This window comes from Chenopodium quinoa, unplaced genomic scaffold (assembly GCF_001683475.1).
Source record: "Chenopodium quinoa cultivar QQ74 unplaced genomic scaffold, ASM168347v1, whole genome shotgun sequence".
NCBI lineage: Eukaryota > Viridiplantae > Streptophyta > Magnoliopsida > Caryophyllales > Amaranthaceae > Chenopodium > Chenopodium quinoa.
The window spans coordinates 3,523,309-3,542,632 of record NW_018742309.1 but is presented as its reverse complement, the minus strand read 5'-3'; the positions used below and the strand labels follow the sequence as shown (position 1 = coordinate 3,542,632).

At 38.7% G+C, this 19,324-nt stretch overlaps 1 protein-coding gene across 4 annotated transcripts; it reads left to right on the top strand.

Annotated features, from left to right (window-relative positions):
• Nucleotides 1-221: 221 nt before the first annotated feature.
• On the top strand, nt 222-8,642 carry LOC110688194 (transcription termination factor MTERF5, chloroplastic-like). 4 transcript variants are annotated; one of them, XM_021864924.1, is made up of 9 exons: nt 222-509; nt 770-905; nt 1,807-2,028; nt 2,127-5,249; nt 5,351-5,658; nt 6,709-6,785; nt 7,276-7,565; nt 7,668-7,743; nt 8,250-8,642. In XM_021864924.1, exons 2-4 carry the CDS (start codon nt 779-781, stop codon nt 3,248-3,250), a joined length of 1,473 nt encoding a protein of 490 aa, XP_021720616.1. In that variant the 5' UTR covers nt 222-509; nt 770-778; the 3' UTR covers nt 3,251-5,249; nt 5,351-5,658; nt 6,709-6,785; nt 7,276-7,565; nt 7,668-7,743; nt 8,250-8,642. The 4 variants fall into 4 exon arrangements, with proteins under 4 accessions (XP_021720616.1, XP_021720608.1, XP_021720600.1 ...); XM_021864916.1 differs by having other exon boundaries at nt 7,235-7,565; XM_021864908.1 differs by having other exon boundaries at nt 6,709-7,565.
• The last annotated feature ends 10,682 nt before the right edge of the window (nt 8,643-19,324 follow it).

Here is a 19,324-nt window from a genome sequence, read left to right as displayed (position 1 = left end):
AAATTATAGACTAGGCTTATAGGCTTATAATATTAAGTATTGTTAGTAAGAGATATAATAATAATAAAAAAAAGTAGTGTGGGTGGGGTTGGTAGGAAAGAGAAATAATAAAATATTTGTGAAAGTGGGGTTAATGGGAGAGAAAAATTATAAAATAATAGTGGGTCATTTCCAAATATAGTAGTGTTGCAATTAATATGAAACGACCAAAAATAAAAAGCGTTGTAACTAATGCTAAACGGAGGAAGTAGTATATATGTATGTTTGGTGCATAAAAGGGGGTATTTGATGAGTGGTATAACCAGGTTAGATGCATAATATGCCACGAACCTATTATTCTCACCGGATCTTTAATGGGCTCCAAGTCCTCCAACTTTCCCACCCATTGAATTGCTTTAATTGTGAATGACTCAGTAAGTAAACTTTCTCTCAGTTCTCTTTTGAAGCGCACTAGACGTTCTCCATTGAGGCGCCCTCTAAATACCTCACCCATTGAAGCCGCTTCTGAGGTAAGTTATTGTTTCTTTTTGTAATCATCATATCAATTTCGCAATATACGGTTTAATTTGATTGTCAGTGTAGTAAGTTTAGGGTTCGAATATCTGAACTATTGATTCTAATTACTAAGATTATGAAATATCATAACCAGCGATTGTGGGGTTAGAAAAGAAAATTACGAGCCTATTTGATAATTGAACTAAATATCCCTAATTATTTGGTAATTGAATCAATCCCTAATTTATTTAATTTTGTTGCTAATGTATTGCAGAATCCTTTAATGTTTGGATTGAACTATGAAATTAGACCTCTTCTCCCTGGGCTCAGGGCGGCCGCCCCTCCTGCCCTGGCTCGGGGACGGGCCTGGCCTTCTCGACGTCTGCACACTGCTGCTCCTCTTGCTCAAGGTAGTCATTCTTTCTTAAGCTGATTCTTGCTTAATTGTGTAATTGATGTTAGAACAAATTAGTTATTGTGTTTGGTCTCATTTATCGAATTTTACATTGATTAAATTGTAGTTAAGCTGTTTGCCCGCAATGATGAACTTATTACCTAAACATCATCAACTGTATAGTTTACAATGACTCTCGGAAATGGATATTGTTATGGATACTTAGTGTCTTGGACATGTCATATTGGACTTGAAACATGCTGGGAAATTGACAAGTTAATACTAAGACTAGGAGTGAGTCGGAAAATAGTTCATGTTGGGCTGGATTTGTCTGCCTAATGTTAAAATTATTATGGCTACCTTCGGTATTGATGCACAATATTAGGAGGGAAATCTTAGTTCACCATCAAATAAGAGGATTCAAAGGTGATTGCTGGTGCAGGTTGGCAAAGGGTCCAGTGTTCAATTTAGCTGTGACATTCTCCAGAACCAATACCGAAACCTACAAACACAGCTAGCTCTCCTTAAGATTCATATATGCAAACCTGAAAGCCTTCTGTCAGATGGTAAGATGCTAATTAAAACTACCAATGTGCTTGAAGTTTTAGACCTTACTGAACTAATACCTTGAGAAGAAGATGTAAAAGTAAGCCGGATTTCCTGAAACATGCTGTGCTGCTATTAGGAGATATGTCCGTGGGCCCATCACCTTACCAAATAATACTTCACTAGTGTGTTTCTTATGATTTGAGAGCTTGCAAAGCCCATTTATTGGTGTTAGTGTACCAAAATCTTGTTTAGTTAAGCTAGTCTATTGTCAAGCAAAGTGTGATGAAACTATTATTGTTATCTTACAAGTTTATTACATCACCGTAGTCCATTTTAGTTCTAATGGTAATAATGTTATGTTGACCCAGAATTAGGTGCACTGCGTACAGATAGTGCTGTGAGTTTAAGAGGAGTGCCTCTTGCTTTATTAGCTGCAGAGAAGGAAGAAGCCAAGGCTGTTTTGATGCTATTTCTGAAAAAACAGGGTTTGAACAAAACTGCTGCATCAAAAGCTATAAACAAGTCAGATCTTTTCATTGACCACCTCGTATCCCAGCTTCACTCCATTCACAAATCTCGGTATCTCGTAGGTTTGACTTCAGTAGAACTATCACATTTATATTAATATATTATTGCATATCAATGACTCAAAGAGGGAGATGCTTAATTGGAATTATTTAATTTGCAGGTAGGGAGCTGACAACCCTAGAAATCAGAGATGCTCTTATTCCTTACCTTGATAACTTGCAACTAGAGCATGGAAGCAATCTGGTTGATGTCGTGGAGAACTTTCCAAATATGCCTGTTAACGAAAATGTGACAGCAGAAGTTGTCTCCCCAAGTGTAATTTTGGAATCTAAAAAGCTGCCTGATGAGACTTCAGAATCCCGGAAGCTTAAGGCCATTGCACGGGTTAGTGGGTCTGTCCCTATAGATAAGCTTCCTCAGCATGTTATTTATCTCATTGAACTTGGAATGGATCTTGAGGATATCCAGCAGATTACTCGAAAGTTCCCAGCTTTTGCTTACTACAGTTTGGATGGAAAAGTCAGACCTGTGGTTGAGTTTCTTCTTGAACTTGGAATTCCGAAAACCGAATTACCCATTATTCTTCGTAAGAGACCACAATTATGTGGAATCAGTCTTTCTGAAAATCTAATACCCACCATGAAGTTCTTGGAGGGCTTGGGTTTGGACAAGGGAAAATGGGCAAAAGTAATATACCGATTTCCCCCCCTTCTTACATATAGCAGGCAAAAGTTAATGTCAACAGTTGATTTCCTATATGAAATGGGTCTCACAGCACAGGATGTTGGCAAGATTCTGACCCGTTGTCCCAACATAATAAGCTATAGTATTGAGGAAAACTTGCGGCCAACAGCAGAGTATTTTTCTTTACTAGGTATAGATGCGGCTGTTGTTCTGCAACGATCACCGCAGACTTTTGGACTAAGCATCGAAAGAAATCTCAAGCCTATCACAGCATTTTTCTTGGAGAAGGGCTATAGTTTGGAGGATCTTAGGACCATGATCCAAAGGTATGGGGCCTTGTATACTTTTAGTTTGGTAGAGAACATGATACCAAAATGGAATTTCTTTTTAACCATGGGCTATCCGCAATCAGATCTTGTCAAGTTTCCCCAATTCTTTGGCTACAGTTTGGAAGAGAGGATTAAGCCAAGGTTTGCTCTAGTCAAGCAGTATGGGGTGAAGTTGATACTGAACCAAGTGCTGTCTTTATCAAGTGATGAACTTGAAAAGGTTCTGAAAAGGAAGTTGAAACGAAATGATGGGAAGGTTCTAATGGAATAGCCCTATAAGTGTTGTCTTTATCAACTAATGAACTTGAAAAGGTTCCGAAATGGTGGGAAGGTTCTAGTGGTATAGCATTTATTGGATGCTATATCATTTGACATGTTCAACACGATGAAGCTGCTCATATAGGTGATTTTGTTAGGGGTTCGTTAGTTGACTGGAAAAAATAGTTGATTAGAAGAATGTACAGTTACTAGAATGACTTCTTCAAAAACGTACTCTGATTGATTGAGTACTCTTTGTCAGCTGTAGTGTTAAGGAAAACTCGTTACATGATGCATGTATTGCTTAGTCCAGCCATTTCACTACATGCTACATTGTGAAATTTTGACTGTTGAGAATAGTTGTGTAAATGATAGTCATGTCAAATGGGGTGAGGTGTGTACAATTAATCCATGTTGGTCCATTTGATATATCCTTTGGCCAGCTATTGGTGTACCTATGAAGTATGAATTTGATTAAGCAATGCAGAGCTGATTCAAACAATTTTCCAAATTATGTCAAAAGGACAGTGTTGTCCATGTACATCCTCCTGTCTTTGCTGCAGTGAATGATCTCTGCATCCCACTTTTATTGCTCACCAATTTCATACCACTCCCTAGCACCAAGGAGTCCTGACTCCTGACATTAAAAAACAACCGTAGAATTCAGCTTCCCTTTCCTGTTGATATTCTCTGTTAGTCTTTGCTTTTCCACTTCTGTGATGTTTAGATATTATCTGATTTCCACTTATTCATCTGTAGCTGTCATTTGGTGTTACTTTTTTTTTCTTCATTTTGGTACTTACATCGGTATCATGCTGTAGAAAGTGCCAATCATTTGATGCTTATAATTCTATCATCAGTATTACTGCTGTAGGAAGGGCCTTATACATGATTACTCTGCAGTATTCTTGATGGCATTATGTAGTGATATTATGCAACTAAAATGAAGTGAAAAGTGTTTATTGTTCTGGCTGTCTGATTTTATATCAGCTTGCATATTCTGGTTATCATTAGTATCCATCCAAGTGTCAGGCTTGGTAATGTATATATTTTTTTTTCTTCTTATTGCTCAAGTATCCATACCGAATCGGTGTGTCAAGGATGTCACATGGACACTAGAGATAAAATGAGGAGTCTATTTAACATAGGTTATCACCACCTCTATTAGGAACAAGAATGAGCTACTGAGTTTTTGTGATATGATTTATTTTGGCAGAATGTTATCTGTGGTATTTACTCAGAGTTTGAGGGCCAATGATGCTCCTTGATTTAGGCTTTACTCCTAAACGAGAGCCTAGTCTGTGCCAAGATGTATGCTTGTTTAAAATTTACATGTTTACTCACCTTATTTCCTGCTATTTGGATGCAGACTGGTTTAGTGATTTCTGAACTAATCAACCAAATGATTCAGCAAGTAGAACTGTATATTATTGGTTTGGCTTCTTGCTTAGAATTGTAAAGGTGCATCAAGTTCAAGTATGCCTGAGCTTGCCACAGTCGTAGTCTGTGTTTTTCTGCTGTTCGGATCAATTCACTAACAAATAAACTCATCAACTGCTCTGTCGCTTCTCGGCCAGACTTTGCTGCTGTAATAAGCAGCACTAGTAGAAAAAAAGCAAAAATGCTCCAAGTAAAAGGCACCTATTTAATGTAAACCTGTGCCTAAACCAGTTTTCAAAAGTGGTGCCCTTAATTTGTAAGTTAGCCCCATAAATTAGAACTATCAGTTCCCCAGAATTTAGATCTACTTCCTTCCCTCTCACCTCACTCGACACTCTCACTCTCACTATCATTCTCAACTACCACCACAGCCGTCCTCCATTACTGATGCTCTCTCCGCATCAACTGCTCACCTCCGAAAATCGCCGTCGATTCTGCTGCTTCTATAGCGCGGGTGGCAACTTTATCAAATCTGTGGCGTCGCTAATGAAGATATTAAAGCAAACCCTAAATAAACCAAGGAGAACAATGCTGATGGTGAGGTCTCTATTGGCGATGCTGCTCCTCACCAGGTTTCTTTCTCTCTTTTTGTTCTTCGTTGCTTTTATATGATTTGGGTTAAGGTTTTGATTTCGTTGAGTTCAGGGTTTTGATTTTCTATGATGTTTTTCAGATACCTACAACAAATTCTGGTTCTTCTAGTGGAGGTGGGGTTGGAGGATTTGGTTTTGATGTCAGATCCATGCTCAAAGTTTCATTGAATTTGAACTCGAGCTCGAATTTGAAGCCTTCTGGAAATGGGAATGGGAACACTAATGCCTCTAATTTTGTGGTTGAAACTGATGGTTTTCTGTTATCTGATCGTGTTGATGATTTATTTGGCAAATTTGGAAAATCTGGTCCGGTTTGAAGCGGGTCTCTAAAGATGGGATCGGACGATTTGGTACTGGAGTTTTAGAGAAGCAATGCTGCCAATGATAGGTATGCAATGCTTGTATAGCCTAAATTTTATCGTATGCTGATAATATCCATGTTATTGTATAATTAATGAGCTATATTGGATATTGTTTTTTGTGTTTTAATCTATGTTAATCGGACACGGCTAAAATCACGAAGTGTCCATGTCGACACGGGCACGAACACGGGACACGTGTCCGACCCTTCACTGTGCACTCGGACACTTCCATTAAGAGTAGAGAGGAAAAAGGAGGAGAAACATGAAAGAAAAATACATCTTGTTCGAAGATCACCATTGATATAGAGAAGATGGAGAGAAGAAGATTGCCCGTTATTAGGATAATTTTCCGAGGAAAGATTTAAAATAAAAAAAAAATATAGGGGTGGACGTAATGAAAAATTTAAAGCATTTGTAAGATATAATATATTTATATAAATTTAAGTGATGTATAGATGTGTCCCCGTACCCGTGTCCAAAAATCAGACAGAGTCCCCGTGTCCTAAAATTTTGAAACTTGCCGGATCGGACACATGGACATGTGTCCGTGTCCGACACCCGTTCCCGAGTCCATGTAACATAGGTTTTAATGTTATGATTGATATATGGTCAACTAAAGATATATAAGCTGCATGCAATAGTGTTTAATGGCCCTTCCTGCTTATTGGATTGGTTGAACTTTAACCTGAGCAGGAAACCAAAATGCCAAAATTTATTGCTTTGTATTATGCTGTTTCACTGTTTGTAGCTCATGCTATGTGTAATTGTTCCTTGTAAGAGTGTCCAATCATCTTGTCGGCCATCCTGTGAATATCTTTGTGACTGAAATTTCTAATAGATGTGTATGACTGATGGGTAAGGAATTATAATTCTCTTTAAGAGCCTATAAAGAGTTTCAACTTGCCTTATCTTTTATTCTGGTATAAAGTCTATTTTTATATCAATGGATTGATAGCTTGAATGGACTTGTAATGTGACTGTATTTCCCATCAAGTGTTATTGGTTGAGTAGTTGTGTATTTGTTTAGTGCTCTGTTCTATATGCTCATATAAGTGATACAACTATTTTTTTTGCAGAATCATGGTAATTTAACCAGTCATTGGCCTGAGTTAATGCTAAATAACTTCACAAGGCTTGGGTGTCGTGTTGGAAGGTCTCCTTTATTTCCTCTTTAATAATAGCATGCTGATTCTAGTTTTGAGATTGAAATTTGATTTATCTTTTGGGTTTGGTGGTAAAATAGTTGGAATTAATTGTAATTTTTGGTTGATTTGGACTGGTGTTGACTTTAAAAGGTGGATTTTTGTGATGTTGCTGTGTTAAATGAAGAAATGAATGCTGATATGACTAATGGGAATGAATGTTATACTCTGGGATTAGCTCCTTGTAGGATTTTAGTGTTGGTTTTAAGCTCACATCGTTGCATGTTGTAACACAAGATAAATAATGTATCGGATGAGGCTAGAGAGACATGGGTGTGAAGGCTTGGGCGGTGTCTGAAGTTCAGTCTAATATCTGTTTGTGGTCTTGGTGTTATGAAGCTATTTATTACCAAAATTTTGATTCTTACTGACTTAATTATGTGCTTCTTGGTCTTTATAGTTTAATATCTGTGTGATATTGTGGAGGACTGGTGGTGACAGATCTTTGTCGGGAAACAAAGTGAACAGTGCTGGAGAGAGACGGTGGTGGACCTTCGGCAGCGGTGGGGGACTTACAGCGGCGGTGAGGAACAGGTAATGTGGTGTCTGGTAGTGGCAGTAACCAAAAAATTAAAAAATCCACAAAATGGCATCAACAACCTCAACCTTCTCTGTCATGGAGCAATTCTTTCCGGAGCTTTGCAAGCGCCATTAATGAGCCGTAAAATTTCCAGAATGGAAGAGTGATTATCCCAATTGTGGCGCAAAAGTAAACCAAGAAAATTTGCAAGGTGATTCGACTTCATCTTCAATAGTATTTCCTTTTCAATTATTTTTGTGTTATTTGATTATTTCATAGTTTTTGATTTCTGGGTATAATATTTTTGGAATAGGGTGTGAATAAAGTTGATTAGTAAATTTTGAAGGAGGATATACAGGAATTTCTTGCTGCCTTCGGGAAAGGCCCAGGTTGTCATCTCATCGCTGCTTAAGTAGTTTACTCTGAATTTCTTATCGTTTGAATTACTGGCATTTTCCTTCACATTTTATCATTCTGACATAAAAAAAGTATTCCATGCTACCTCAATACTTAGATGATTAGTTGTGCTACTGGGCCTTGAATGATGAGGTATTTTATACATAGGGAGAAGATATAGTTCATCCCTGTATTTGTCGGTGATGACTTCTGGGAGCAGATTGGGCAAGGGTTAAATTGTTACTGTAGTACTCCTTGGGATTTGATCTTACGTAGTAGTCACTAGTCAGTAACTCTACCCTAAGTCTTAGAACCCGCAGAAGGATAGAAGTCAATGGTAGTGGATACAAACACACCTTCACTGTTCAAGATCCTCAAAACTTGCTTTATATTGACATACGAAGTATATTTTTTTTTTCCTTTCTGGAACTAATTAGTAGGTGTTCCTCTGTTTTGAGTTTTTGTTTTTAAGTATCTGTTCTCGTTCTTTTTTAAACAGTTTGCTGGACTTCAGTGGACTACGATGTGTTATACCATCAATTATGCATGACATAAGGTAAACAAAAGCTTCATAACATGAGTATACTGCATGATGTTACCGCCTCTGCTGCTCCATACTGCTGCCTCTACTGCTCCCTCTGCTGCCCGCTGATGCTGCTGCATGATCCTGCTATGCTCTTACTGCTGTCTGTTCCTTAACCTGCTGTGGTTACGTTCCTGTTGTAATTTTAAAATTTTTTTTTTATTATATTCAAGTGTAATATTACAGGCATTTATAAGTGGAAATATCTAGCTCTAATTAGCTAGCACCAAGCAATTAGGCTTTAAGCTATTATAAACTGGTGCCTTTTTGCTTTTTCCTACTAGTGCAGAATGTTATTCATTTGATACATATCCTAAACCTTTTCCTTGAACCAGTGCCTAAAAGCGATTTTGAACCGGTACCTTCTTGCTTTTTTCTACTAGTGCAGATTGTTTTTCATTTGATACGTATCCTAAACTTTCGACAATTGATATGGCTAAGTGCTTGGCCTAGGTGGGATGGTTTTACTAACAAGGTTCATAGCTTTCATTTGTACCACGAATATTCTGACTTCTTCATTAACGAGTGAAATAACACATAAGGAACCTTGTCGCTTAGTGTGCCTTGAGCTTTTTCATAAATTGTTCATTGAAACCGTCTTTACTATTGGACGTTGGATCGATTGTTATATTACTAAAGCGTGTACCCATGTTCAATACGGGTACGTGTTCAAGTGTCTGACTTAGCTGTTTTGTGAAAAAATTTCAAGGTTTTGAACTAAAGATAAAGTTTTTAAGTGCCCTACTCGTGTTCGACTGTCGAGTATCCGATGTGGGTATTTGAGATAAAATGAAGAGTTCGAGTAATATGGCTCAAGGTGATGATCCAAATCCACATAAATGTTACCTAAGCAATTCAACTTTTCCTCGTATGATTTTCAGCTTACTATGTTTTCTTTTTCTCCATATCTATGGTAACAAGTATTAAAACCATCCCCAAGTGAAAAAAGAGTAAAAAGTAAATTATGTGATTGGGTAATAAAATTACTTTTTGGGAATCATGGTTAACCACATCATTCCCATAATCAATCAATAAACTTATACTAAAGGCGAAACCTTTTATGACACATGTCATTCTCTAATAAAAAGTTTTCCGTCCAACTTTTTGTTTTCCAATTACTTTTATTGTTACTAAATCTAACATATCTAAATTACCATTCTTATCGTTGAATCTAATAATATATTTTATTTTAGTAAATAAAAGAAAATATGTCCATGTCTAATTTATAAATTATCAACAATAAGGAACTCAATTATATTAAAACAAATCTAAAGTTATGGAAAATTTCCTACAAATAAACATTTATAAAAAGTCTTAATCAACGTAACAAAAAAAAAATGTATAAACTAAGTACCATTTTCTCTCAAAAAAGCCTAAGTATCATTTTGAGAACTATAATTTTTTATGTGTGTACAATTACTTATTCAATTAATTTTATTTTTTCAAGTACAAAATGTGAGACATAATCATATGCCAATTGTTTTGATTGCATTTCTTTAATTATAATAAAATATTTTGAATTAGTTGTAGAAATAGATCTTAGTAATATCCGTGCATGCACGGGATCTAAACTAGTTTATACAATAAGGCTTTGTTTACTTCAACTTATTTTTACTTATTTCGGAAAAAATAAGTTCAGATAAAAAAAAATAAGTTTAGATCAGATCATCGTTTTATGTGCAATTTTTTATCACTAAATATCTTTAATTTCGTAATGAAAAAAATTATAAAAATTACATATTAATAAAATACACATTATTACGAATTTAACAAGATCCCACTTGATATATTTTTTCCTTACAGATTATCGTACACTTAAGGTCAAAGTTTGGTCAAATAAGATCAGATCAGACCAGATCAGATCAAATCAGACCACATCAGATCAGATCAGATCAGATCAGATCAAATTAGACCAGATCAAATAAGTTCAGATAAGCAAAAATATGATCAACTAAACAGGGCCTAACATATGTATCGTTTGTTAGTAGAAAGGTTTATACCAATATTAGATACATTATGGCAGTACTAATGATTGAGAATTTATTCAATAAAGTAATTAATGAATCATTTGGGGTGGGGTAATCAAATTCAAGTCAAAGATGTTTCTTTGTATGTAAATATTTGCTGTCATAATTAGATGACACATGTTGACTTTCAACACTATTTGTTAACTTTATTTTGACTAACATTATGATTTATAGGTTTAAAAAACATAATCATGTAGGTACTTGTTAGATTTATTTCAATATGTACTTAATTAAAATTCAATTTTTAGTATTTTTTACAATAATTTAATTAAAGATATAATCAATTGAACTTTTACATTGACAAATGTGATAAAAGAAACGTGTCATCTATTTTGGAATGAATGAAGTATAGGCTAAGGCTTGCTAGAGGAAAAGGGAAGTTTTTTGGTTTCTTATCAAGGGGGTGGGGGTAATTTGTCTAATGATGTTAGACCTATTATGTGCTATATTGCAACAAGTAAACCTATATTTTTTATGTAGTCATTTTGTAATTAGTAATCTGGTTGTAGAGGTATATCTTTAAAAAATTCTATTCATAGGGCGGGTTGTGGCCTAGGTAGGCCCGCCCCTACATCTATCTATGGATATATGTTCTATAATGAATAAATAGTTACCAAACTTATTAAAATCATGATAATTTTGAAAATTAACAACATAAAAGTGGAAACAACTTATTCTAGTTTCCTATTTCTGGTTTTTTGTTTTCAAAAAAAAAAAAACCCCCTAACATTACTGTTTTTTTTTTTTTTTTTTTAATTTTATTTTTTAACTAATTCCCTATTACTCCATACATTTGCGAAAAAAAAACCAAACTTATTTTTACTAACCTTGAATTGTTTTCTTAAAGATTATTTGAACTAAGTTAGTACTCATGCAATGCGTAATTTTGAAATAAAAAATCATCAATTAAATTTGTGGAGTATAAATCGTGAGAATATTTGATTTAGCAACAAATTAAACAACTCATATATAAGAGAGATTTTGGGAAGAGAGAAAGTCATTGATCCATTTTTAGTTATTTGTTTTCTCACACTTATAATTATTTTATTTCAAAAAATTTATTTCATAATCTTTGAATTTGAAAGGACAAAAAAAATGAAATCATAAGCAGTTTTGGGGTGATTTTTTCATAAAAATATAACATTGCACAAAAATGTGAGCGGATTTTACTTTAATTATACACGAATAGTTATAGCCTTATAGGTTGATATGGTGAAAATAAAAACTTTTGTGGACACTTGGTTTACAATAATATCAATTATATTGAATAATTTTAGGGTGTTATGAAATATAGTTATGAATGTCCATTATGCATAGCTTTGTAACCCCCTTAACATTATTACATTCCTTAGTAACCCCTTGTAACTCCCTTTGCCTTTTTGTTGTTTCTCATTGTAACTCCTACATTATTGTGATTCTTCATTGTTCTTAGGCAGTTACTATATTCACTTGTACATGTATAAATAGTAGTCATTGCCTAATGAAAGAGATGAACAATATGATATTCTCTCTATATCTTCCACTTTTCTTCTTCCTTTCCTTTATTTTATAACACGTTATCAGCACCAAACTCTAATTTGCTAATCAATTTATAAGTATCAATTCACAATATGATATATCATGCTAGGTCAAGATACATATGATATTATTATTACTTTTAACATGTTTTGAAAGTTTATTTTACTAATTGTTTTGCTCTTAGTGTTGCATTTTAGTTTATATCAACTTAAAATATATCAATCCATTTATTATCATTCTATAGGACTTTGTTTATTGGATTACATACCTTATTGCTATTTTTTTTTTATTACAAAGTTTTCTCTTTTATTATTATTATTATTATTATTATTATTATTATTATTATTATTATTATTATTATTATTATTATTATTATTATTATTATTATTATTATTATTATTATTATTATTATTATTATTATTATTATCTTGAATTCATAAGTGAATTGTTGGTTATTTTAACATGACAATTATTAAAAAAAAAGGGTCGCTTGTGATTTGGGGATTTTTACCCCGCCACGTGGCCCAATGAGAGTGTGACACGTGTCACCCTAAAAGAAGTCCAAATGGAGTCACCTGGATTTGACACGTGGCATATAGATACTCATCAGGGAATGACGGCTTTTGGGACCCAATTCTCGAGAAAGCATCAAAGCGGCGCAGCCCACCAAATCTAGGTCAAAATGACCTAGGTAAGGGCACATTTACTAGGCCAAATGACCCTATAAATAGGGAGATTTATCCAATTTTGGGGACACATTCATTTATTTACATCGCAATCAATTCTCTTACAACAGAGAAAACACCTGAGCTTGGGATCCGGAAAGATCTACTTTTACTTTCTGCTTTTTACTCCGAAACTTGATCGTCGGAGGCCGGGAACTCCGACCAATCGGAGCTTTCGTTTGTTTGCGGGTATAGCTAGCGAGGATCCACTCTTGGTGACATAACTCTCCTGCAGGACACATAAAAAAAACCCGAAACATTTGGCTCCGTCTGTGGGGAAAGTACCACTAAGATAGTTTCTCAAGAGACTGTACCGCCTCCTGAGGACAAATGTCCAGAAGCAAAGGTCCATTCGGACCATGATATAGATTCTGATCTAGAGGTCGAACTATACACGACCAAAGATGGATCCCTTAAAACCATACGCATCCGTTCCAACGATAACAGGGAACAGGGCGTTGATCAGGCGGGTCCGAGTAAGTCAACCGGCCAGCCCTAGGCGGCAGGACAGACTGCTCACATCACCCGAGAAGAGTTCATGAAAATCATGATGAACTTCAAGGGAGAGATGAAGGACCTGATCACTAAGAAGACGGCTGGTCCCAGCAAAGGTCAGTCGACAAAGAAGCCCTCTCACTCTAAGAAGGCTAAGTCAATCAAAGACAGGCAGCCTACTCTGCAGCCTAATACAAAGGAGGGGGGGGGCAGGCCTTTTATCGATTGGTCCAAGTTCTGCTTCCCAGACTAGGGAAAGAGGAAGCCCATCCAGTATACTGAGTAGGATGACAACAAGAAGACTTACTCTAATGCTCGACTTATCATTAAGAAAAAGAGAAACAAACAACTGTTTGACTCGGCTTCAACGTCGACTATGCCAGACAGCTTCAAGAATACCTTGATGAGGTATTCCCAATCTGTACAGGAGAACCTGTCAGGCAGCCCGTCTGTCCATACAAGTCCTCAGATGATAGGCTCAGTCCCATATGTGCCCCAACAACCATACAGGCCGTTTGCCCAACCATATCTGCAACCTGCCCTCTTCGGGGGTCAGGCGACATATTAAGTCCAGCCACTGGACTGGCAGCTTCGTCTGCTAAAACTTGGTGAACAACCTTATGTGTTCTCCAAGGAAGTAACCGAGGCGGCATAGTCAACCAAGGTTAAAAATGTCATGGTTGGTACCTATGATGGTACCACCTACCTTGAAGATCACCTGATGGCATACACCTACCTCATATACTTGTAGGGGTTGGATGATTTCGCATGGTGCAGATGCTTTCCAGCTACACTGAAGGGCATTGCCCAACAGTGGTTCGACAACCTGCCGGCTGGGTGCATAAATAACTTCAAGACGCTTGCATTCTTGTTTGCCTCTAACTTCTCCATGAACATACCCGCCAAGAAGACAAGTCTTGACTTGGGTGTGGTACAACAGGGAGACAAGGAGGGGCTCCGTTCTTATGTTAGGTGGTTCAATCTGGTGAGAATCTAGATCTAAGGATTGTCTGACGATGTTGCTTATACAGACTTCTTCAAGGGTCTGAAAGACGGGTCAACTTTCAAGTTCGACCTCGTCCGGAAGAGAATCTTTCACTCTTCAAGAAGCACTAATGGAGGCGGAAGCTTATATACAAGCGATCGAGCTCTGCTCCACCAGCAAGCAGTCGGACTCAAAGAAGGCCGACAAACAAAAAGGGAGTCGATAAGATCAGTCGGCTTAAAAAGTTGAAGAGGGAAAGAAAAGTAAAGAAGTTTGGGCGGTTGAGGACTCAACCGTCCAAAAAGAAAAATAAAGAGTTTAAACCGTACGTCCCCAAGTACGAGTTTAACAAGGAATGCTACTCCATCCTCATGGAGATAAAAGACTAGGTGACTATTGAGAAGCCCCCAGCTATGAAGGGTCCGGCCAAAAACCGGAACAAAAACAACTACTGCCATTTCTATGAGAATATTGGCCATGACACCAACGACTGCTATAGCCTCAAGCGGTTGATGAACAGATTGGCTGATAAGGGGGTGCTGAAATCCTACATCCTCAAGTCCAAGGTGACCCTGAAGACGGACCCCAGGAAGCCGTAAAAAAAGTCAGCAAAGGCTGATAGTGGTTCGGACATTGATCCGGACATGATATGCACCATTGCAAGCGGCTTTGCCTGTGGGGGCCCAACTATCAGAGGCACCAAGGACCATGTCAAACAGATGGACGTCAGCTCGGTCGATGAAGGCTAGAAATCTGTCGATACCTTTCTTGAGGTCATCATTTCTAAAAAGGATGGCGGCGAAGTCCGCCAGCCGCATGATGACCCCATTGTCAATGAATGTAAGGTGGCTAATCAAAAGGTTGGTCGGATCCTTATTAATACAGGCAGCTCATTTGACATTATCAGCTGGCGTTGTCTGTCCAAGCCAGGCAGCATGCACAAGGTCTCTCACCCCTTAGTTGGTTTTGGGGGTGGATTTGTGCACCCAATCGGCAACATTGATCTGCCGATCCGGCTGGGAGAGAGGGGGCAAGGGTGCAATATGTTCGTCCGATTCTTGGTTGTAGAGGAGCTGACCACCTATAACATGATAATAGGTCGTCCGACTATGAACGAATCCAAGACCGTCATTATTCCATCCCTCATGTTGCTAAAATTTGAGAAGGATGATGGTTCCGTTGGCTCCCTAAATGGGGACTAGATGATGGCTTAAGAGTGCTATCTCTCGGACGTCAAACGCACGGTAGTTGGCCAGGGAGTGGAGCCAATAGTAGTCTGCCCCACCAGCAGGCGGCAATAAGAGAAAGGCCGACCAGTTGGTGACTGTCAAGAAAGAGAACTAATAGCAATTACTGACCGGGGAACGATCAGATGACCTCCGTCCCCAGCCGACTGGTGAACACATTGACATCGCTTTAGATGACACACGTCCGGAGCGAACTGTAAAGGTTAAGACAATTGCTTTGGCGAAGTTGGGGGCAGACTTACGCAATCTGCTGAAAGAATTCAAGGACATTTTTGCCTTTGAAGTGGAAGAGATGCCGGGCATCAAACCAGATCTCGCTATCCACATACTCGCCATGGATCCAAAAAAAGAAGCCTGTTAGGCAAAATAAAAGAAATCACGGCGAGGAGAGGAGTCAGGCGGCAGTCGCCGGGTTCATTAGGAAATGTTACTTCCCTAATTGGGTGGGAAATGTTGTCCTTGTGAAAAAGCTGAATGGGACCTGGAGCATGTGTGTTGATTACACGGATCTGAACAAGGCATATCCGAAGGACAGTTATCTGCTTCCAAAGATCGACAGTCTGGTCGACTTTACAGCTAGACATGGTTTGATGAGTTTCATGGACGCCTACTCTGGCTTTCATCAGATACCCCTGTGGAAAAAAGATCAAGAAAAGACGGCCTTTGTCACGAATCAAGGGTTATTTTGTTATACTATGATGCCGTTCATGGCAGTCAAGAAGTTGAAACCATATTTCTTGGCACATCCGGTGGTAGTCTATACAGACCAACCTCTCAAGCGGCCAATGACAACCTTGGAGTCATCCGGTAGGATGCTCAAATAGGATATTGAAATTCAAAGTCTTGAAATCTCTTTTGAACCAAGGAAGGCAGTGAAGGGTCATGCGTTCGCTGACTTCATTGTTGAAATGACAAGGCCGGTTGAATCGGAAAATCTTGATCAGGCTTGGAAGGTGTATGTAGACGGGAGCTCTACTATGAACAGCTATGGTGTAGGGATAATATGTCAGTCTCCTGAGAGAGACATATATGAATATGCACTACGGTTCAAGTTCTAAGCCTCAAACAATGAGGCTAAATATGAAGCTTTGGTAACCAGTATACGCATGTGTAAGGCGGTAGGGGCAAGGAAGATTGACACTTGCTCTGATTCACAACTAGTTGTTAGCCAATACCATGGTGACTACGAGGCCACCCATCCGGATATGATCAAATACTTGCAGGTGGTCAGAACAGAGGCTGGGACACTTGACGAATTTCACCTAAGTAAGGTGTCTAGGTCAGAAAACGACCAGGCGGATGCTCTGTCAAAATTGGAATCATCCGCCTCCTGTGATACACCTCGGTCAGTCTTCTGGGAAGTGATGGAAAAAAAAGTATTGAAGAAGATCCCGTTGGAGTACTTGACCGAAGTTCAACCTGGATGGATGGCATCCGGACCTATCTTTTAGAAGGCACTCTGCTAGATACATATCCAGAAATGGTTGCAATAAAAAAGCCTACGGCCAACTTTGAGATCCGCAATGGAGAACTCTTTAAAAAGGGTTTTATGTTGCCTCTTTTGAAGTGTATCACCCCAGAAAGGGGCATGAGGTTATGGAAGATATACACTTGGGCTTTTGCGTGCGTCTCACACATAGGCGGTAGAGTCTTAGTAGAACGGGCCAGGCGGCAAGGGTACTTCTGGCCCACTCTTGAGGCAGACGCCATGGAATTGGTGAAGAAGTGTGACAAATGTCAAAGGTTCAGCAAGCTCATCCACCGTCCGACCACTGATCTGACGGTCATTCATAGCCCAGTGCCATTCGCCAAATGAGGCATGAATATCTTGGGTCCGTATACAACCGTGCAAGCGGAAGGCGGTACATTCTAGTTGTTGTTGACTACTTCACCAAGTGGGTAGAGGCTGAGGCTATTAAAGGCATAAAGACAAAGGATGCCATCTCTTTCATCTAGAAGAACATCATCACCCGGTTTGGGGTACCTATGTCTATGGTCTTTGATAATGGCCCTCAATTTGAGATGCCTACCCTCAAGAATTAGCTGGGAGACCAAGGGATCTCTCACTGATTTGCATTAATCGGCCGACCCTAAGCAAACAACTAGGTTGAAGCCTTCAACAAGCTTATCTCAGACGAAATTAAAAAGAAAATTGAAAGAGCTGGCGGTCTATGGGCAGAAGAGTTAACTCATGTCCTATGGCCCATTGGAACCACGGCAACAGGGGAAACCGGCGAAACCCCATTCCTCATGGTATACGGTGTTGAAGCTGTTTTACCTATCGAGCTTTTATGAGCCGACTCTTCGAGTCATGTTGTATGATGAAGAGGCAAACTGGGAGGCCATGCGGCTTGCATTGGACTCACTTCCTGAACGCTGGGGCAATGCCTCCTTACGCCATGAGATCTACCATTTGCGAATGAATAGAGCCTACAAAAAACGAGTACACAAACGCCCTTGAAAGTTGGGGACTTTGTGTTACGGAAAATGGAGGCAACCAGTAGGGCCAATGAGCAAGGAAAACTGACACCCGATTGGGAAGGCCCCTACCGGATCTATGAGGAAGTAAGAGGCGGTACCTACCGCTTGGAAACATCAGACGGCAGGAAGTTAGCCAGAACTTGGAATGCAGACAACTTAAAGAAATACTACTTCTAAGACTTGTAAATTTTTGTAAATAAAAAGCCTATCAATGAAAAGTTGCTTTTTATTTTCACTTTGATTGTTTTTTGCATTATTAGAAATGTCTCCCTATGGGAACACTGCCTATGCAATGTGCAGGTGGAAAATTCTAAACTAGCCGTCTGCTCTGACAAGAGTAAGACAACCGGCGACGCCCATCCACAAACGGCCCAATCGACTGTCTGGATAATGACTAGTTCGTAGCTGTTTGACTTGGATAATCTAATATGGAACCTAAATGGCTAAACTTACCGCCTAATCTATAACAACCGGTAGCCGGCTATTATTTCGTTTAGATTAAAATACTATCATTCTGATGGTTACACTTTTGAACGCCTGCTATTGCTCAGAGGCATTGCAGACGCCCTGAATTAAAATTTTAAGCTAAGTCCAAACTTAGCGTCCAAGTCGACTTAATATGGCCAATGGCCGTCTGCCACTAAAGCTTACCCGTCTGCTCGATGGACGACTGACCGCTTGGTTTGGGGCAATCACCATAATGATTAATTGACTTAGAAATCAGTCATACTTTTTTAAGTATAAGAAATTCCTAAGTCAATCAACCCACTTTTTGAAACCAAGCGAACATCCGTCCATGGACAAGAACATCCGGTACAATGGCAAAGCCACATGCATAGAACAAAGAGGCTACATACTTAGTTTAATTCATGCATAACAAAAATTTCAGAACAAAAATTTCAGAAAAAAAAACCGACCTAATGGTCGACTGATTCAAATTAAAAACCGACCCCATGTGAAAGGAATGGTGTCCTTCCAACAAGAGTATTATTCTGATAGAGGGTTCGGAATTATTAGAAAGCTAATTCTTCAGTGAGGTCAAGTGATCGGAATGCCTAGGTGGAGGCCGCTTCCGATCAGTAATATTAATGGGTAATTAATATTACGGCTTAATCTTGACTGAACCCTTTAGGTCGCACCCCAATCAAATAACCAATCCGAGACGACGAATCAATCCGAAGGATTAGATGAGTCATTAGAGGATTACGAAAAAAGACGTCGGATATCGAGCTTGGAGCGTCGAAACCGAGCGTCATAAGTCGAGTCGAATTTAGAATTCGACGAGATGAGAAATCAAGCAAGCGACAAGTACGAGCTAGGTCGTAGCCTTGCATTGGCCTAGCCATGCGAGTATTAGGCTAACCTAAGCTGCCAACTCCATCGCAAGGCATGGCACATGCCTAGCATGCATTGCGTGCTAGGGTGAGCATGCTTGCAGGGTTGGTGCTCATGGCCGCAAGCAAGCTAGCAGCTGGCGTGCTAGCGTGCGTGCTAGTGTGCTAGCATGATAGGC

Coding starts and splice junctions, on each gene's coding strand:
- LOC110688194 (XM_021864924.1), top strand. CDS start 779: ATGTTTGGATTGAACTATGAAATTAGACCTCTTCTCCCTGGGCTCAGG. Junction 906..1,806: donor TGCTGCTCCTCTTGCTCAAG/GTAGTCATTCTT, acceptor ATGTTGACCCAG/AATTAGGTGCACTGCGTACA. Junction 2,029..2,126: donor CAAATCTCGGTATCTCGTAG/GTTTGACTTCAG, acceptor TTTAATTTGCAG/GTAGGGAGCTGACAACCCTA.